The 20,418-nt window shown below is 42.5% G+C and overlaps 1 protein-coding gene across 1 annotated transcript; it reads right to left on the reverse strand.

Moving 5' to 3' along the window:
* Nucleotides 1-8,071: 8,071 nt before the first annotated feature.
* LOC122488655 (olfactory receptor 24-like) lies at nt 8,072-9,037 on the reverse strand. Its single transcript, XM_043590256.1, has one exon. It carries the CDS (start codon nt 9,020-9,022, stop codon nt 8,072-8,074), a length of 951 nt encoding a protein of 316 aa, XP_043446191.1. The 5' UTR covers nt 9,023-9,037.
* Nucleotides 9,038-20,418: the final 11,381 nt, after the last annotated feature.

Consider the following 20,418-nt stretch of genomic DNA (forward strand, 5'->3'; position numbering starts at 1 on the left):
AGATTTTATCTCTCTCTCTTTACTACTTTAACCATTTTTAACCTTTTTAGTGTTTATTTTTTTTAATTTTTTTAACATTTATTTATTTTTGAGACAGAGAGAGACAGAGCATGAACGGGGGGAGGGCCAGAGAGAGAGGGAGACACAGAATCTGAAGCAGGCTCCAGGCTCTGAGCTGTCAGCACAGAGCCTGATGTGGGGCTCGAACTCATGAACTGTGAGATCAGAACCTGAGCCGAAGTTGGATACTTAACTGACTGAGCCACCCAGGTGCCCGTCCACTTTAACCATTTTTAACTGTACAGTTCAGTGGCATTAAGCACATTCACATTTGTGAATCCCTACCATCCATCTCCAGAACTTTTCATCTTCCCAAACTAAAACCCTGTCTCCTTAAAGGCTAACTCCCCATCCCCTCTCCCTCCAGCCACTGGGAGTACCATTTCGCTGTCTCTATGAATCTGACTCCTCTTTGCACCTCATATAAGTGGAATCACACAGTATTTGGATTTTTGTGTATGGCTTATTTCACTTGGCATAATGTCTTCAAGATTCATCCATGTTGTAGCAGCAACGGACACTTGGGTTGCTTCCACACATGTAGTTATGGTGAATAATGCTGCTATGAACATAGATGTATTTGAGTCTTTGCTTTCAATTTCTGGGGGCATATACCCAAAAGTGGAATGTTGGATCATATGATAATTCTAGGTTTCATTTTTTGAGGAAATGCCTTACTATCTTCCATAACATCTACACCATTTTATATTTCTAACCAGCAAAGGTTCCAGTTTATCCATATACTTGCCAAAACTTTTTTTTCTGTTTGTTTTGTTTGTTTTTATAATAGTCATCCGAATAAGTGTGAAGTGGTATCTCATTGGGGTTGATTTGCACTTTCCTAATGAATAATGATACTGAATAGTTTTTCATGTGCTTATTGGCCATTTGTATATCGTCTTTAGAAAAATGTCTATTTAAACCCTTTCCCATTTTTTTAAACATTTATTTATTATTGAGAGACAGAGAAACACAGAGAGTGAGCAGGGAAGGGGCAGAGAGAGGGGGAGACACAGAATCCGAAGCAGGCTCTGGGCTCTGAGCTGTCAGCACAGAACCCGATGTGGGGCTCTAACTCACACACTGTGAGATCATGACTGGAGCTGAAGTCGGATGCTTAACTGACTGGGCCACCCAGACGCCCAACCCTTTCCCATTTTTAATTGCATTGTTTGGTTCTGTTGTTGATGACGTGGAGTTCTTTATATATCTTAGATACTAATCCCTTATCAGATACATGGTTTGCAAACATTTTTGTCATTCCATGAGTGGCCTTTTCATTCTGTTGATAGTGTCATTTGATGTGCAGAAGTTTTTTAAAAATTTTTTCTATATACAAATTTTATATTTATTGCATGTTACCAAACCCATAATTTAACCACTGGCAACCACATTTACATATGGGAACACACATGTACATGATTTCAGTAAAAGAGTAGAACAGAACAATGCTTCATGGGGTGATTTCACACTGTGTCTAAAGTGTCTAACCCCGAATCAGGTCTCCCACAATCCCTTTCTGAGTTAGAGTTGATCTAAGAGACATTACCATAAGGTTTGGAAGTTTCAGGTGGAGCAGGAGACCACAGTGACCCCAGATCTACCAGTGGGAACAAGGCAGCAGCTCCCACTAGCTTTCCCTTGTGGTACCTTTGGGGCATACAGACCACTCAGAAAGCTCCAAAAGTTTTTAAATTTTGATGAAGGACAATTTATCTGGATTTTCTCTTGTTGTCTGTGACGTTGATGCCATAAGTAAGAAATCATTGCAAAATCCAACGTCCTAAGGTTTCCCTTCTATGTTTTCTTCCAAAATATTCTATAGCTATAGCTCTTAGGTTTGAGTCTTTGATCCATTTTAAGTTAATTTTTGTATATGGTGGAAGGTAGGGGCCCAACATTTGGGGTCAGTTTTTTTGCATGTGGATTCTGGTTTCCCAACACCATTTGTTGAAAAGATAGTCCCTTACCCCACTGAACTGTCTTGCCACCTTCATCAAAAATCATTTGACCATATATGCAAGGGTTTATTTCTGGGCCCTCTCTTCTATTCCATTAATTTCTATGTCTGTATTTATGCTAGCACCATACTATTTTGATTACTGTGCTTTGTAGTAATTTTTAGGACCATGAAGTGTGAGGCCTCTGAGTGTGTTCCTGTTTCAAGAGTAATTTGGCTATTTAGAGTCTTTGAAATCTGTATGAACTTTATGGTAGATTTTTCTATTTCTGCATAAAATGTTGCTGAAATTTGCATAGGGATTTTATGGCATAGTGAATCTGTCACTTGCTTTAGGTAGTACTGACATCTTAACAATATTAAGTCTTCCAATCTGTGAACACAGAAGCTTTTCTTATTTATCTGTGTCTTCTTCAGTTTCTTTCAACAATGTTTTGTAGTTTTCAGTATACAAATTGTTTGCCCCTTGGTTAAGTTTATTCCTAAGCATTACGTTGTATCCTTTTTTGATGCTATTGTAAATGGGATTATTTTCTTGATTTCCTTTGCAGATGGTTGATTGTTGGTGTGTGGATACACACTGATTTATGTGTGCTGATTCTATATCCTTTGTACAACTTTGTATAGCTTTGATGAATTTATTAGCTCTAGTGTGTTTAGCTTTACTGAATTCATTAGTGTGTGTGTGTGTGTGTGTGTGTGTGTGTGTGTGTGTGTGACATCTTTGGGGTTTTCTACATAGAAGATCATACCATCTGTGAACAGAAATCATTTTACTTTTTCCTTTCCATTTTGGATGTCTTTTATTTATTTTTCCTGCCTAATTGCTCTGGCTAAGACTTCTCATATTATGTTGAAAAGAAGTGATAAGATCAGGCATTCTTGTTTTATTCCTGATCTTAGAAGAAAAGCTTTTAGTCTTTCACCGTTGAGTATGGTGTCAGCTATATTTGTTGGTTTTTTTCTTTTATTTTTTTTAATGTCTGACCTTTATTGTATTGAGGTAGTTTCCTTCCATTCTTAGTTTCTTGGGTATTTATAGCACAAAAGGCTGTTAAATTTCATCAAGTGATTTCTCTTCAACAATTGAAATAATCATGTGTTTCTCCCCCTTCACTCTATTGATGTGCTATATACATTGACTGATTTTTCTTGTGTTGGACTATTCTTGCATTCCAGGAATCAATCTCACTTGGTCATGATGTACAATTCTGTCACTATGTTGGGGTTTGTTAGTATTTTGTTGAGGATTCTTGCATTAATATTCATAAAGGATGTTGGTCTGTAATTTTATTTTCTTACAGTGTCTTTGCCTGGCTTCGATACCAGGGCAATGCTGGCCTCACAGAACGAGGTTGGAAGTGTTCCTCCTCTTTCTGGAAGAGTTTGAATAGTACTGGTGCAAATTCTTCTTTAAAAGTTTGGACCACTGAAGCCATCTGGTCCCAAGCTTTTCTTTCTAGGGAGATTTTGGATTACCAATTCAATCTTCTTATTAAGTTTTTTTTCTTCCAAGATTTTATTAAAACTCAAGTTAATTAATGTATAGTGTAGTATTTGTTTCAGGAGCAGAACTGAGTGATTTATCACTTACATATAACACCCAGTGCTCATCACAAGTGTCCTCCTTAATGCCATCACCCATTTAGCCCACCTCCCAACTCCCCTCCAGCATCCCTCAGTTTGTTCTTTATATTTAAGAATCTCTTATGGGCTGCCTCCCTCTCTGTTTTCATCTTACTTTATTTTTCCTCCCCTTACCCTATGTTCAACAGTTTTCTTTCTTAAATTCCACATATAAGTGAAATCTGACTTTCTCTGACTGACTTATCATTTAGCATAATACATTCTAGTCCATCCATGTCTTTGTAAATGCCAAGATTTCTTTCTTTTGATAGCTGAGTACTGTTCCATCTTATATATATCCCCTCCATACCTTCTTTATCTATTCACCAGTCAATGGACATTTTGGCTCTTTCCATAATTTGGCTATTATTGATAGTGCTACTATAAACATTGGGGTACATGTGCCCCTTCAAATCAGTATTTTAGAAGAACAAATATTGTCAAAATGTCTACGCTACCCAAAGAAATCTACACATTCAATGCAATCCCTATCAAAGTAACAGCAGCATTTTTCACAGAGCTAGAACAAATAATTCTAAAATTTGTATGAAACAAGAAGAGACCCTGAATAGCCAAAGTAATGTTGAAAAAGAAAAGCATGAATGGCCAAAGTAATGTTGAAAAATAAAAACAAAGTGGAATGTATCATAATTCTGGACTTCAAGCTGTATTGCAAAGCTGTAATCATCAAGACAGTATGGTACTGGCACAAAAAAAAAAACAAACACATAGATCAATAGAACAGAATAGAGAACCCAGAAATGGGGTCCAGAAATGGACCCACAACTATATGGTCAACTAATCTTCAACAAAGCATGAAAGAAAATCCAATGGAAAAGAGACAGCTTCTTCAACAAATGGTGCTGGGGAAACTGGACAGCGACATGCAGAAGAATGAAACTATACCACCTTCTTACACCATATACAAAAATTCAAAATGGATGAAAGACCTAATGTAAGAAAAGAAACCATCAAAACCGTAGAGGAAAAAACAGGCAGCAGCCTCTTTGACCTCAGCTGAAGCAACTTCTTACTAGACATGTCTCTGGAAGCAAGGGAAACAAAAGGAAAAATGAACTACTGGGACTTCATCAAGATAGAAAACTTCTGCACAGCAAAGGAAACAATCAACAAAACTAAAAGGCAACCAATGGAATGGTAGAAGATATTTGCAAATGACATATCAGATGAAGGGCTAATATCCAAAATCTATAAAGAACTTATCAAACTCAACACTCAAAATAAGTAATCCAGTGAAGGAATGGGCAGAAGACATGAACAGACATTTCTCCAAAGACACATAAACCGCTAACAGACACATGAAAAGTGTTTAACATCACTTATCATTAGGGAAATACAAATCAAAACCACAATGAGATATCACTTCACACCTGTCAGAATGACTAAAATTAGCAACACAGGAAACAAAAGATGTTGGTGAGGGTGCAGAGAAAAGGGAACCCTCTTACACTGTTGACAGGAATGCAAACTGGTGCAGCCACTCTGGAAAACAGTGTGGAGGCTCCTCAGAAACTTAGAGATAGAGCTACCCTATGACCGGGCAATTGCACTACTAGATATTTGCCCAGAGGATGCAATCTCCTTTTAAAAAAAAATTTGGGGGGTGCCTGGGTGGCTCAGTCAGTTGATGTCCAACTCTTGATTTCAGCTCAGGTCATGATCTCACAGTTTGTGAGTTCAAACCCCACATTGGGCTCTGTGCTGACAGCATGAAGCCTGCTTGGGATCTTTTCTCCCTCTATCTCTCTGCCCCTCCCCCTGCTCTCTCTCAAAAATAAATAATAAAAATAAAATAAAAAATAAATTTTTAATATTTTTGAGAGAGAGAGAGAGAGAGAGAGAGAGAGAGAGAGAAGAACACAAGTGGGGGAGGGGCAGAGAGAAAGATGGAAACAAGAATCTGAAGCAGCCTCCTGGCTCCGAGCTGTCAGCACAGAGCTTGAAATGGGGCTTAAACCCATGAACCGCAGAATCATGATCTGAGCTGAGGTCAGACGCTTAAGGGACTGAGTCACCCAGAAGACCCTAAAATTTTTTTTTAATTTATTTAAATCCAAGTTAGTTAACATATAGTGTAGTATTGGTTTCAGGAGTAAAATTTAGTGATTTATCACTTACATATAAACATCCACTGCTCATCCCAAAAATGTCCTCCTTCATGCTCCCGCCCATTAGCCCATCCCCCCAACAACTCTCCTCCAGCAACCCTCAGTTTGTTCTCTGTATTTAAGACTCTCTTATGGCTTGGTGCCCTCTCTCTTTTTGTCTTATTTTTCCTTCCCTCCTCCTAATTTCTTAAATTCCACATATGAGTGAAATATTATGATATTTGTCATTCTCTGACTGACCTATGTCACTTAGCATAATACCCTCTAGTTCCATCCACGTTGTTGCAATGGCAAGATTTCATTCTTTTTGATCACTGAGTAATATTCCATCATGTATATGTATATACACATACACACTCATACGCACATACATACATACATACATGCACACATACCACATCTTTATCCATTTATCAGCTGATGGACATTTGGGCTCTTTCTATAATTTGTCTATTGTTGATAGTGCTGCTATAAACATTGGGGTATATGTGCCCCTTTGAATCAGCATTTTTTTATGTCTTAACGTAAAACAATTGAAGACAGTTTAGCTAACAAAACCTTAAGAGATTTTTATTGGCCAATGAATCTTTCACTCCATAGAAGGGGAGGGGGTCAAATCCGTGCTTTAGCTCAAGCCATATCTTTCTGTATCAGAGAGAAATATTCACAAATATTCTGAGTCCCAGGTTGTAATAGTCTTCCAAGTTTGCAAATTCCAGCTCTCTCCTAGCCAACACTGTGATTACTTCCATGCATGTGGCAAGAGAATGGAAGGAAACTTAGGAAGGGAGAGGCTGTGGATCAACTTTCACCTGTGTTTTTAGTTATCCAAAACATTCCATGACCAGATGCATGGGTACTCCATTGCAAACTCCAAAATTTTTAAATTCTGTATTTTATCCATTAGGACATTCCCCCACTAAATGGATTTTTCTACCTGTGCTCTCACTAATAGTTGCCATAAAAGTACCAGGTCTGGTATCTGTTTGTTCAACTGAGAAACTCTAATTTAATTTTCATGGAAGGAAGTGCCAAAGGCAAATTGGATGTGTGATCTTTCAAAGCCATTCGGCTTAAGATGATGTCAGCTCCTTAGCACCATTTGAAAATTTCTGGCCCCTGAAAAGGCACCACTCATTTCACTTCAGTTGTAAATCTCCATATGAGTATTAGCACTACTACCCAATAATTAAAAAAAAATGAAATGTATTACCTTCATAGGGGCTTTGGAATGACTAAATGAAACAAAGAAAAGAAACATAGTACGGTGTATGGCACAAGATAAACTCATAGTGAATAGCTCTCACTTCTGTTGTAAGCAGTGTTACTACTCCTATGCATTCCACAGGCATATATGATGATGGAGATATGCCTTAGCTTCCTTTTGGCTTAGACATTCATGATTCAATTGATTGGCATTTTTCTCTTTGAAAGACTTATACCATTCCTCATCTCCTTAATGCATGGTCTGAATTTTTTCCCTTGTGACTTGTACAACTTTTATCTAGCTCATGCCATCTTTTTCCTCCAGAAGATAGAATAGGAGTGAAGTTGGGGGGGGGGCATGCTTCATTCACATGCTCCCTGACTTTGGTCCCTGGAAGTCAATTAACTGCCTGGTTCTCTGGAAAAAGCAAAACTCTTGAGTTGGTCCCAAAGTCCTCGATCTGGCATGACCCAAGTCATTCACCATAACTGGATATTTCACTTTCACTTTCTCTTGCTCTCTCGTCTTTTCACATACTGTTTTTTTTTTTCCTGATACTCTTTCTCCTCATATTTGCCTGAAAAAACATCATCTTATCCTTTGAGGTGAAGGATCATTTCTTTTAGGAAACCTTCCCTGATCCCCCTTCCAGACTCTGTTGGGTGTTCCTACTCTGTCCTATCCTTGCCCTCATGTGCATATTTCGTTCTATTATAGTTAGTGTCCAGTGTCATCTCCCACATGCAGCTATAAACTCCACACTATAGGAATCTTGTGTCTCCTCACCACTCCCTGGCTAGCACCTATATCAAGTTGAGAATATGAACTCAATAAATATTTGTGGAAAGCTAACTGGATTTTGAATCAGAACAAATCCAATCTGGTAGGGCTAGACTGATCTTGACACATCCTTACTTGTCCCAGTAATTGAGAACATAGAGTAATAGGGCCATCTTGAGATTTCCTTCGAAACTTCTACAACTCAAACTCCAAAGTGGCTGTTTTCCCAAACCGTGCAATTCTATACTTGTGCCCAAGACCCTAGATGTTGAGATCCTACTTCCTGGAAGTTTCCAGGTGTCCTTGTGGTCAGGAAGATGAAATGATCTTTCTGTTGGCAAGCTTCCTCAGGGCCCCCTTCAGATCTCTGTTCCTCAAGCTATAGATAAAGGGGTTCAGCATGGGGGTGACTGTAGTGTACATCACAGCAGAGGCTTTCTCCTTCACAGCTGTGCGGACAGAGGAGGGACACAGATAGACCCCGATGGTGGTCCCATAAAGGAGAGCAACCACAGAGAGGTGGGAGCTGCAGGTGGAAAAGGCTTTCTTCCTGCCCCCTGCAGAAGGGACTTTCATGATGGCCACAATGATGCGAGCATAGGAGGCCAGGATGCAGATAAAAGGTGTGGCTATCACCAGCCCAGCCACAATGAGCACAAAGATCTTGTTCACAGACGTGTCAGTGCAAGAAAGCCTGAGAAGGGGAGTGAGGTCACAGAAGTAGTGAGGTAGCTCATTGTTCCCACAGAAAACCAGACGAGCCATCAGGAGAATATGAGTGAGGGATATAAAGTAGGAAAACACCCATGGGCTACCGGCCAGCAGGCCACAGAGGCGTGGGCTCATAATGGTGGTATAGTGTAAGGGGTGACATATAGCCACAAACCTGTCATAAGCCATCACAGCAATCAGGACACTGTCAACGATGCCAAAGAAATGGAAAAAGTACATCTGGGTCAGGCAGCAGGCATAGGAGATTGACTTGCTCCTGATTTGGATGTTCACCAGCATCTTGGGGACTGTGTTGGTGGCCAGACCAAAATCAACCAAAGACAGGTTAGCTAAGAAGAAGTACATGGGGGTGTGGAGGTGAGAGTCTGAGCTGATTGCTAGGATGATTGAAAGGTTTCCCATGGCCATGACCACATACATGCAGAGGAACAGAGAGAAGAGGAGGGTCTCCTGCTCTGGAGTTTCTGAAAGCCCCAGGAGGATGAATTCTAATGCGCTGGTTCGGTTCCTTGGTTCCATGGGTATCATTCCTCTGAAAGTATTGAAAGGGGGCAGTTACATGAATGCCATGGAGATGAGTCCAGAAGTTTAGATGAGCTTATAACCAATTGCTTATCTGTGTTATTTACAATACTAGCTTATATATATTTTGCACCTTGAACAATTGATACATTGCAACATAACAGGTTTGAAGACTCCGTTCAAAGGACCTTGACTGGGGTATTGCCACTTCAGATACAGACTGGGAGAGGACAGCATGCATGGGTTTTTGCTGAAAGAATTACTCAAGAATATGCATCAGGCTAAAATAAATGGAATCCACAGAGTAAGTGATGTCCAAGAAGCAATGGTTTACTAAGAAATTGGTATATGCGTAGGAAAAGTTTAAACAAAACACTGAGTCTGTAAAGTAATAATTGTAAAATGTTTGTAATCAAGGTGAATTAAAATATTAAGCAACAATAACAGAGCATATAATAGAGGTAATTAGAATGAAAAATTACAATGTTCTTGTATTGCTTTGCAGGAGAATAGAAATATCGAGTATTTTGGACCTTCTTTGTCAAACACATATGATAAAAGATTTTGTGAAACCACTAAAATAAAGAACATAGAGTATGTAACTTCTAACTTGGTATGATGGATACATTGGAAATAAAGAGATTTTCATCATACCACCTGGAACAGGAAGGGTGTTTTGAAGTTTATTTATATTGTCTCACAAGAGTAGATACTTAAACTTTAATAAATTTTGTTAAAATGTCAGTAGTCTAAAATTGATCATTGTGATCTTACTTACACTATGGAAATCACCAAATGCTATCAGAGTGTGACAGTTGGCCCATTATAAAGTCAGAAGGAACTCATTCCACAAGACTGCCCTCATTCTGACACTAACTGCATGTTTAGGGGCTCCCTAACAACCCACAATTTCATAATTTACTAGAAAGACACACATGGCACAAAAACAGACACATAGACCAATGGAATAGAATAGAAACTCCAGAACTAGACCCACAAACGTATGGCCAACTCATCTTTGACAAAGCAGGAAAGAACATACAATGAAAAAAGACAGTCTCTTTAACAAATGGTGCTGGGAGAACTGGACAGCAACATGCAGAAGGTTGAAACTAGACCACTTTCTCACACCATTCACAAAAATAAACTCAAAATGGATAAAGGACCTAAATGTGAGACAGGAAACCATCAAAACCTTAGAGGAGAAAGCAGGCAAAGACCTCTCTGACCTCAGCTGTAGCAATCTCTTACTCGACACATCCCCAAAGGCAAGGGAATTAAAAGCAAAAGTGAATTACTGGGACCTTATGAAGATCAAAAGCTTCTGCACAGCAGAGGAAACAACCAACAAAACTAAAAGGCAACCAACGGAATGGGAAAAGATATTCGCAAATGACATGTCGGACAAAGGGCTAGTATCCAAAATCTATAAAGAGCTCACCAAACTCCACACCCGAAAAACAAATAACCCAGTGAAGAAATGGGCAGAAAACATGAATAGACACTTCTCTAAAGAAGACATCCGGATGGCCAACAGGCACATGAAAAGATGTTCAGCGTCGCTCCTTATCAGGGAAATACAAATCAAAACCACACTCAGGTATCACCTCACGCCAGTCAGAGTGGCCAAAATGAACAAATCAGGAGACTATAGATGCTGGAGAGGATGTGGAGAAATGGGAACCCTCTTGCACTGTTGGTGGGAATGCAAATTGGTGCAGCCGCTCTGGAAAGCAGTATGGAGGTTCCTCAGAAAATTAAAAATAGACCTACCCTATGACCCAGCAATAGCACTGCTAGGAATTTATCCAAGGGATACAGGAGCACTGATGCATAGGGCCACTTGTACCCCAATGTTCATAGCAGCACTCTCAACAATAGCCAAATTATGGAAAGAGCCTAAATGTCCATCAACTGATGAATGGATAAAGAAATTGTGGTTTATATACACAATGGAGTACTACGTGGCAATGAGAAAAAATGAAATATGGCCTTTTGTAGCAACGTGGTTGGAACTGGAGAGTGTGATGCTAAGTGAAATAAGCCATACAGAGAAAGACAGATACCATATGGTTTCACTCTTATGTGGATCCTGAGAAACTTAACAGGAACCCATGGGGGAGGGGAAGGAAAAAAAAAAAAGAGGTTAGAGTGGAAGAGAGCCAAAGCATAAGAGACTCTTAAAAACTGAGAACAAACTGAGGGTTGATGGGGGGTGGGAGGGAGGAGAGGGTGGGTGATGGGTATTGAGGAGGGCACCTTTTGGGATGAGCACTGGGTGTTGTATGGAAACCAATTTGTCAATAAATTTCATATAAAAAAATAAAAAATAATAAAAAAAAGAAAGACACACACCTGTTATATTCATGGTTACAATTATTATCCTCCCAGTTAGAGTTTATTACAGCTGCCAATCGTATTCTAATAACTTTGTATGGTGACAGATGGTAACTGCATTATTGTGGTAAGCACTGAATAATGTATAGAATTGTTGAATCACTATGTTGTACACTTGAAATCAATGTAACATGGCATGTCAACTATCCTTCAATTAAAAAGTAGTTTGTTACAGCTAAGGGGTGCAGATTAAAATCAACCAATAAAAGCAGCACACAGGGAAGAGCCCAGTAAAATACCAAATATTGAGACTCCGTTGTCAACTATCACCAGAGTCAAGATGGCATCGCTTTTAATACACACAGAATATTGCCAACCAGGGAAGCTCTCCTTAACTTTAGTGTTCGGAATTTTTATGGAGACTCCATCACGTGGGAACAAATGACTGTCCTCGTCCCTCATATCAGTCTCTAAGCTCCAGTCCTCTGAAGATTGGCTGATACCATGTGACCCAAATCCCCTCCTGAAATCGTGTTATTACTACCTATTGTGGCCATTTCCTCCCTCAGACTATCTGGTAGGGCCAATCCCCACCTCAAATCACAACAAATGCGACTTAAGATCTCCAGACAAACCAAGACTCTCTTACAAGGCATGACATTCAAAGGGCTTAGAGAATACATCCCAGAAATTTTTTGAGCAGGGATAAATTCTTTATCACACAGGCAAACACTGCTGTCCTTGGCTAAGGCTGTCTTATAGCAAAATGATGATATGCCTAACATTTCTTGCTATCAGTATGGATAGGGATAAATTTGAAGAAATAACTAATCCACCCTATAAAGCCATTACATCCATTGTTGTATTTTTGTCGCTTGATCTACCTCTATTTATACATTATGATAAGCTTGTGAATTATTTAGCATAGAAAGTAATTGATGATTACTAAAATCGGCTCTTCCTCAGACCATTTTCCATTAGTATTCATAATGAGGGGGATTTTAACTCAATTTCCCAATACGTGAAGCCATCAATATCAGTATTATATTCTTACTAACGGTGTTAATGTTATAATATATTGCAGGATATTAGAAGATACAAACTGAAAAATACAAGTCAAAGACACTGGGAACATTACCAGAGTTGCACTCAGTCACTAACAATGAGTCCAGTCCATTCTCATATCATATAACCAAAATGTCACCCAGAGCAATGCCATTCAGACTGGCAGCCTTCCATCTGACTTGGTCAGGTTCCAAAAGGAGGGGTGACCTCAGCATCTTCTATAACTGAGCTAAGAAACAATATCATCCTTTGCTCAGAGCCTGCGTCAAGGCACCAGTAGAATATTGGGTTTCCCTAACTGCCTAGTCTATGTATCCCTCTACCCTCAATAACTGTTCCTCCTTTTTCCCATTTATCACTTCCTTTCACCCAACCTTGCACACCTTTGTTCTGTCAGTCTGCTGGTCCACATGGTGGGCAGAAATATTCGACCTGGTGCTTCCCCCTCAGTCTGCCCCCACTTGTATGGAATGAAGTTATACAGGTATAGAGCTAGTGGCTGTCTCGACTACCCCAATTTTCCTAGATGGGGTGAAGGCAAAAATCTAAGTTGTCAGGCTCTTGGGAATTCTGACATAAAGATTTAAAAGTAGAGTTAGAGTTCCTTGATGAGGGATTCTCCTCATACCCAGCATGCACAGAGTAGCACCAGTCCTGGAACCATTGCATCAAGCAGGAAAAATAAAGTTGATGTAAGGAAGATGCATAGCCACAACACCATCCTGCCCCGAACTTACTGACCCAGATCCCCTAGATAAGTGCAGGGGTTTATCTGGTGAAGGTATTCCTGGGCACCCTCAGGTTCAGTGTGGTATCACGCTTGTAAAGGTATGTAAGCCAACGCATCATGCCTTTATATCTCTCCTGTTTTAGACAACACTGTTTCAAATGTTCATTGCAATGCTCCCCCAAACTACTACTCTGAGGATGAAAGTGTGCTCCTTGATCGGATGTGACTAAGTGGTCCACAGTGATACAGTGTCTTCTGATTCAGCCCTTTCATAGTATCTTGAGCATTTTTATCTGCCACTGGGTATGAAAAGCCCAGTGCAGAGTAAGTGTCCTATCAACAGCCATCTGGAGCCTCAGTCACCAAATCCGTCTGATTCTCCAGCTGTGTATGCAGACTTTCCTTTGTCCTATATTCAAACTTGGACCAGAGTCAGGATCTGCCCCAATATTGTCCTTCAACTACATTTTAGCTATTACAGATAATAGTAACTAAGTGATTGCCTGGAAACTGGCTAATTTCTTGTTAGCTTATATTTCCTAATGCATTCAGTGAGCCAATCCTCAGGATTTAGATCCATCATTTTTAAATGCTATTGATAACTTTTACCTCTAATAACTGATTATAGCACAGCTTCGGTTCCACACACAGGGTGACCCTGAGGCCATCCAAGAGTCAAAGTGGAAGGATGAATGTTTTTCAGTGAGTTTGGGTCATTCTAGTGAATTCCGCTCTGACACTGACTGTGGGGAGTTGGCACACTACAAAATTAAAGAGAACACAGTCCACAAGATCATTCCCATGTCTGACACCAACTGCAAGTTTCAAGGGGGTCCCCAAGCCCCCTGTGGTTCAATAATTTGCTAGAAAGACTCATAGATCTCACTGAAAGCTTTTATAGTCGTGGTCACAGTCATTACAGCTAAAGGATATTTATTTTTGTCTTTGCGTGAGAGAGAGACAGAGCATGAGTGGGGAAGGGGCAGAGAGAGAGAGAGAGAGAGGGAGAGAGAGAGAGAGGGAGGGAGGGAGGGAGAGAGAGGGAGGGAGGGAGGGAGAGAGAGACGCAGAATCCAAAGCAGGCTCCAGGCTCTGGGCTGTCAGCACAGAGCCTGATGCCAGACCCACAACTGTGAGATCATGACCTGAGTCGAAGTCGGATACTTAACCGACTGAGCCACCCAGGCACCCCACAGCTAAAGGATATTTTTAAATCATCCCAGGTTGACTAAAATCAGCCAAGAAGCACAAGGGACCAAAATGGCAACACAGAAGACCCAGCCTTTCTGCCCCTCTGCAAAGATCAACAATTAGCCAGCTATTGAATAAAAACAAGCTCTGGGAGAACTCTAGAATCCACTCAAGGAGTTTTTGCAACACAGTGGAACACAAAAACGGAGATCAATCACAGAAGAGAAGAAGAAAGACAGCATCTTTTTGCCTGCACTATCTTATCCCCCAAGTTAGCAGTGGTAAGCATCAAGAGGGACATTCCCAGCTGGAGAGAGATCCCCTTACCAGTAAAGAAGGAGGCGGGGGAGCAGCCAGCTTCTCCAGCCTTCTGGAACACCGTGTAAAGGACTTGCTTCGGTTTTTCCCTCCCCAAACCCTACAAAGCTGAAATGTATAGAGACAGCTGAAAACAAGGAAGAAAAGCAGCCCCACAGTATTAGTGACTACATTTCCCAGTGATCTGCTCTGCAGATTAAACTCAGCAGATTTTACCCCCGAAGAAGGAATCAATGGTAAATAAGCACAGCTGCCAGGACTACCCGTAGATTTCACCAGCTTTCACCCCACAGGGATTTCCATTCATGGAAGCCAGCTGCCTGGGTCCCTCCCTGCCCAGGCAAGAGCCCAGGAACCTCACCTGCAGTCAACTCAGGCCTCTGCAGCCGCACAAGGGCAATATGCCAGACTAGACTCCCCTGCTGACCCTCACAACCATGTGCGTGCTTGGGACTAGCCACCCCAGCTGTGTACCTACAAGCTCTTGGCCTGCTACCCCTTATTGGCCTCCGTGTATGCAGCCATGGGAAAACACGCCTATAGCCAGGGCCTCCACAAGCTGCCAGCGAGTCCATAGCTGGCCTCAGCCCTTGCTGCTACCCTGGCCGCCCCCCACTACATGTGTGTCTGCAACCAGCCCCTGCCATATATAGGCACCTGCCCCTGGTCCCCACAGCCAAGTGCGTGCACCTCACTGGCTCCAGCCACCCCTGCTGCCTGCTGAGTTCCCTAGCTGAAGGATCTGAAGGCACTGCTGAGGACCCCAAGAGCCCTTGCAGCCACTGTAGACCTCCCTGCAGCACTCACCAAGGACCAGCCACCACACAGGTGTCAATGCTGTGGGTCCCAGAAGTCCGGGCTGAAAAGACAACACCACCTCCCTGTCCAAGCCACCACAAGCCCCTGCACTTAGCGCCCCACACGGCTAGACCCCGGGTCACCGCATGCTCCAGCATACCCCCGCCCACAAGTGAAACTGTTCTCTTACTGAAGTCAGTCCATGAAGTCTGGAAGAAGTGTTCATTTCTTCAAAGGTTCAGACACCCATGCAAATCTATACTTCTCACTTTATTTACTACTGCCCTCCTAAAATTATGTTTTACAGCAGATTTGGGGGACAGTAGGTCAATCCCTTTATTAAAATCCCATCCTTCCCTGCTATTTCTGTCTCCATGCTTCTTCACATTTCACATCATTTAATAAGTTCCTAATATGTGCCAAGCACTACGATAGATACTTACATATATGACATATCATCCTAGTGACAAACCATGGGGAAGGGGTTATGATCCCTTTTTACAGGTGTGATCATTGAGGCCCAAAGAGGAGAAAGGAGGTGTAGCTCCCACAGCTCCTAAAGGTGAGCTTTGCTCTGCTGTATGTCTTCCTGAGTCCAAAGCTCACAGCCTTTCCACTGAGGCACACTGTCCTTTTATATTCTCTCTTCCTGGAGTTCCCTGGCCCCCTGACCATCCTCCACCAGATTTCACTGCTACAGAGCCCCCATGTCAAAGGTAGTTTCTTACTCTGTGTTTTGACATCAGATCAGAGGCTATGCCACTCTGTGGCACTGACAACATCCTACCTCATGGTATCATAATTTGGCTAAAAGACTCAGGTATTTTTTTAACACAAAAAGGAGCTAGTGAGTACCCTATAGATTAAGTTACTAACTGAATCAATGTGCTCATCTCACATTCTTCTGTCCTGCACACCTAGGCTATCACCCACTTACTCTGTCCCTCCTTGTCTGTCCAAAGCTCTTGGGAAAACTTTAAGTCTCAGGAACTGGGAGACTCATGTGCTCCCTTCATCTTCTTGGTTAGGCTCTACTCAAGTAGGCCTAAATCCTACCCTAGATGAATCCCCGGACTTGTTTCTAGGGCCTCTCAGCCTGAAAACATCAAGAAATCCAAGGGCCTCAAGGACTCAGTGGTGGGAATAATACAAATGTCTTAGAGGGAATGCCTCTGTTCTTCAAGGTGCTCAAGTGGGCTTGGAAAATCAGGTTCAGATACTAGGAACTGTGTTATAAATCACTGGTTTTGGAAAGAGATTGGTGGCATCATAGCTGCATGAGGTTGAGCTAGGTAGATAGGTGTGGTTATGAATTCTGGGCTGGGAAATGAGTGAACTCAGCCACGTAAAATCTCCCAGTGTTTCTAGAAACACAAAGGCTGCCACCTACTCACTTTGCCAGCATTCATCAAGGTTCTCTCTCTTGCTCTCTCTCTCCTCGTCCTCCTAGCCCACTTACTGGGATATCTTTCCTCTTCTTGACATTATCACTGAGGCAAACTTGGCTCAGTTTCCTCCCTGGTGACGGTCAATAGAGATCCTGGTTCTGTTGCCCAAAGAGGACCAGATCCCGGAGACAAAGAGGATGCCTCACAGAGGCACAGGTAGGTATCCACCTGGCCCAAAGAAGACAAGCTAGGGTGGGGATGAATTGTAAGAACAGAGGGAATATTTACAATTTCTGAGCCAATGAGAAGTCAATTCCCAAGGCTCCTTGTTAGACAAATTGTCCAATTTCACGTCTGTTTCCTGTGGGGGCTGGGATATGGAAGTAGGATGCCTGTATTGACTATTTCAGGTCTTTAGGAGGCAAATGGGTGCAAGTTGTAGGTTTCCCAATGGCTCTTCACCCTCTCCTTGGGGATCTCTCTAAGGTCAAGGGCTTCCCCTAGAGGAAGTGTCCACTCTTCTTTGAAGCCAGTGTTCCTCATCAGCTCAAGAACCAAGAAACACCTCCACACATTCACCCAGTGATGTCACACCAAGAAACAAAGACTACCTCCAGCCCCACTTACCCCCAAGAGGGCACCTGTCTGTAAAGACACCGTGGCTGCCTTCCAGTTCTGCTAAGGGGGCAAGTGGAATCTCACCTGATGGACACACGCCAAGAGAGAGGCTGGCTGCATGGGTCTGCAGCCAGATCCTTGCTCTGAATATTGGTCCCAGGGTGGCATCTGTGGGAGTCTCTATCTTTGTGTATTTAGGAATTCAGTTTTAGGAGGTCACTGCCAGAAATCTCAGGTCATATGCCCACTCAATAAACACCCACGGAACCGATTGATACATTAAGTGCCAGTTTTTAAAAACCTTTAATTATGGAAATCAGCCAACCATAGACAAAAGTAGAGAACATAATACTAGGCTGAGTCATATGAAATTGCCAACATTCCACTATTTTTGACCAGCAAAACTGGCTTTTTTTTTTCAACGTTTATTTATTTTTGGGACAGAGGGAGACAGAGCATGAATGGGGGAGGGGCAGAGAGAGAGGGAGACACAGAATCGGAAACAGGCTCCAGGCTCTGAGCCATCAGCCCAGAGCCTGATGCGGGGCTCGAACTCATGGAGCCCGAGATCGTGACCTGGCTGAAGTCAGACGCTTAACCAACTGCGCCACCCAGGCGCCCCAAAACTGGCTTTTTTACATGCTTGCTACTGGAGTTCTCAAGCAGGCAGTCTTACCTGGGTTGCCAGATGGACAGGGGTCCAGTGCTTGGATACATGGGGACCAACCTGGATTCACAGACTTGGGCTTAGGACCTGAGTCCATATGACTGGGCTTGGATCCTGGGTTCATGGAGACCAAACAGGCATCAGAGACTACTGAAGTGGCTTTGGTGTTTGGGTTTGTGGTACCTGGTCTGGGAGTCCAGGGGCCAACCTGGCACCAGGGAAGACCGGAGTTTGAGTCCATGGGAGCCAATCTGGAGCCTAAGGCCACAAGGATCAGCCAGGTGCTAGGGCCAGTTGGGAGTCTGGGGCTGATCTGGTCCTGGGGCAAGGTTGGAAGCTGAGTCTGTGGGTACCTACCTGGAGTCTGGGGCCACAGAGGCCAGTCCACTGCCATAGTGTGTCAGGAGCCTGGGTCCATGGGAGCTGGTCTGGATTCTAGGTCCACAGGGGCAGGCCTGGTGTTGGGGCAAGCCAGGGACCTGGGGTCACACGATTCAGCTTGGCCATGGAGTGAGCCAGGAATCTGGGTCTATAATAGCTGACCTGGCACTAGTCTGGCCAGGAGCTTCAGTGCCTGGGAACCTGCCTAGAGCCTTGGTCTGCCAGAGTGCTGGGGTGCTCCAGGAATCTCAGCTTATGGAAACTGGTTCAGATTCTAGGTCCACAGGGGCTGACCTGGCACTGAGGTGGGCCAGGAGCCTGGATCCGTGAGAGTTACCCTGGTGCTGGTGTACATGGTGAAAGAGGGTGCTCACTTCTCTCTCCCTGCACCCCAGGAAGCTGTCTCTATCCATCTGTGTTGCCTGGTCTTGGGAGAGGGTTGCTGAGGCAATGTGAAACTGGTTTTCCCCATCTGCTTCAATGCATCTTCTCTTATTTCTGTGCTGTAATCCCTCACCTGAATCTTAGATCTCCTGAAGGTATTTTCCTGTGTGCTCCATTGTTTTGAAGGATGTTTCTGGGAACAGATGATCACCAGTGACCCTTATGCTGAATCTTGCTGACATCATTCTTCCCCCATGTGGACTTTTAAAGTGCGATGTAACCATGAATCTTGAAGCTGTTGTCAACTGTTGACTCTTCAAAACACCACCTGAAAATGCTGTAAAACAAGCTGCTGAGCTTATTAGATCTACCATAGCAAAGGAAAACACCACCTTGAGAGGATCTCAATACTGTCCGAGAGGGGTAAATCAAGGAAGGATCTTTGTAGGGTCTTAGGCTGGGTGGGTGATTTCAAGTTGGGGTCTTGTAAGGCAAGGGACTGGTTAGGATAGGGCAGTTTATAACACAGTAGTTTTGCATGACGGTCACAACACAGAGTGGAAGTGAATCTTAACGAGCCTAGTATTAGTCTTGATAAGGAAGTTATTTCAGTTGGTTTGTAGTCTTAACTTCAAGGGACTAAGTCATTTTTTGCATGCCTGCAGTATGCTGTTTCCAGTCCTATGTATTCTAACTGGATGTTACAGAAATCTGCTCTCAGATTTACCATCTGGTAATCACATTTGTAAACGAGGAGGTTCAACTCCCTTGCTGGGCATTTCTGTTTGACTTTCTTCCTTTGGGTCTGATTATAATATGACCACTCCTAAAGACTAGACCACTAGAGAATTTTTTTAAATGTCTTCTGATATTTTTTAAATGATGTGATGTCAAATTTTTCTCCTTGACATGAGCTCACAAGTGGCCTCTGGTTGTGGTCTTTCTCTGTCCTCTTTCTTTCTTGGCCAGCTGTTCATGATGATCTTGGAGGGCAGTAGAGGACAGGTCCCTTCAGCTCTCAGCCACACAAATTAAAATGAGCCTTGATGTGAAACTCAGTGGGGAGGCTGTCTCCCACTACAGCTTATGGTTAGCCTGTGATCCTGTCGATTTGAGTCTTATTGCAAAATCTGTGAGAGAGATTCTCAACTTAGGCTGTGGTTTGGGATCCTTGGAGAATTTAAAAAATCTGACCTCTAGAGATTTTTAACATAATTGCTCTAGTAGAAGTCTCATGCACTGGAATTTTCAAAAGCACTATGAGAGGTTGGAAAGTACAGCCAGGCCTGAGAGCTGCAGCCTGGAGCAATTGAGACAGAAAAGACATGCATGTATGCATGTGGATTAATGTAAAAAGGGGTGTCCTAGAGTGATTTCCTTTTTTATGAATGTAGACTGGCACACATGGAGCCTGGAAATGGATAGATTATTCATACTTTCAGCTATGGCTATGTCCTCTTTGAATGAACTAAGACTTTGATCAGACAAAGGCTTCCGATCTGATTCAGCATGAATGCATTAAGCC

This window comes from Prionailurus bengalensis, chromosome A2, assembly GCF_016509475.1.
Source record: "Prionailurus bengalensis isolate Pbe53 chromosome A2, Fcat_Pben_1.1_paternal_pri, whole genome shotgun sequence".
Taxonomy (NCBI): Eukaryota; Metazoa; Chordata; class Mammalia; order Carnivora; family Felidae; genus Prionailurus; species Prionailurus bengalensis.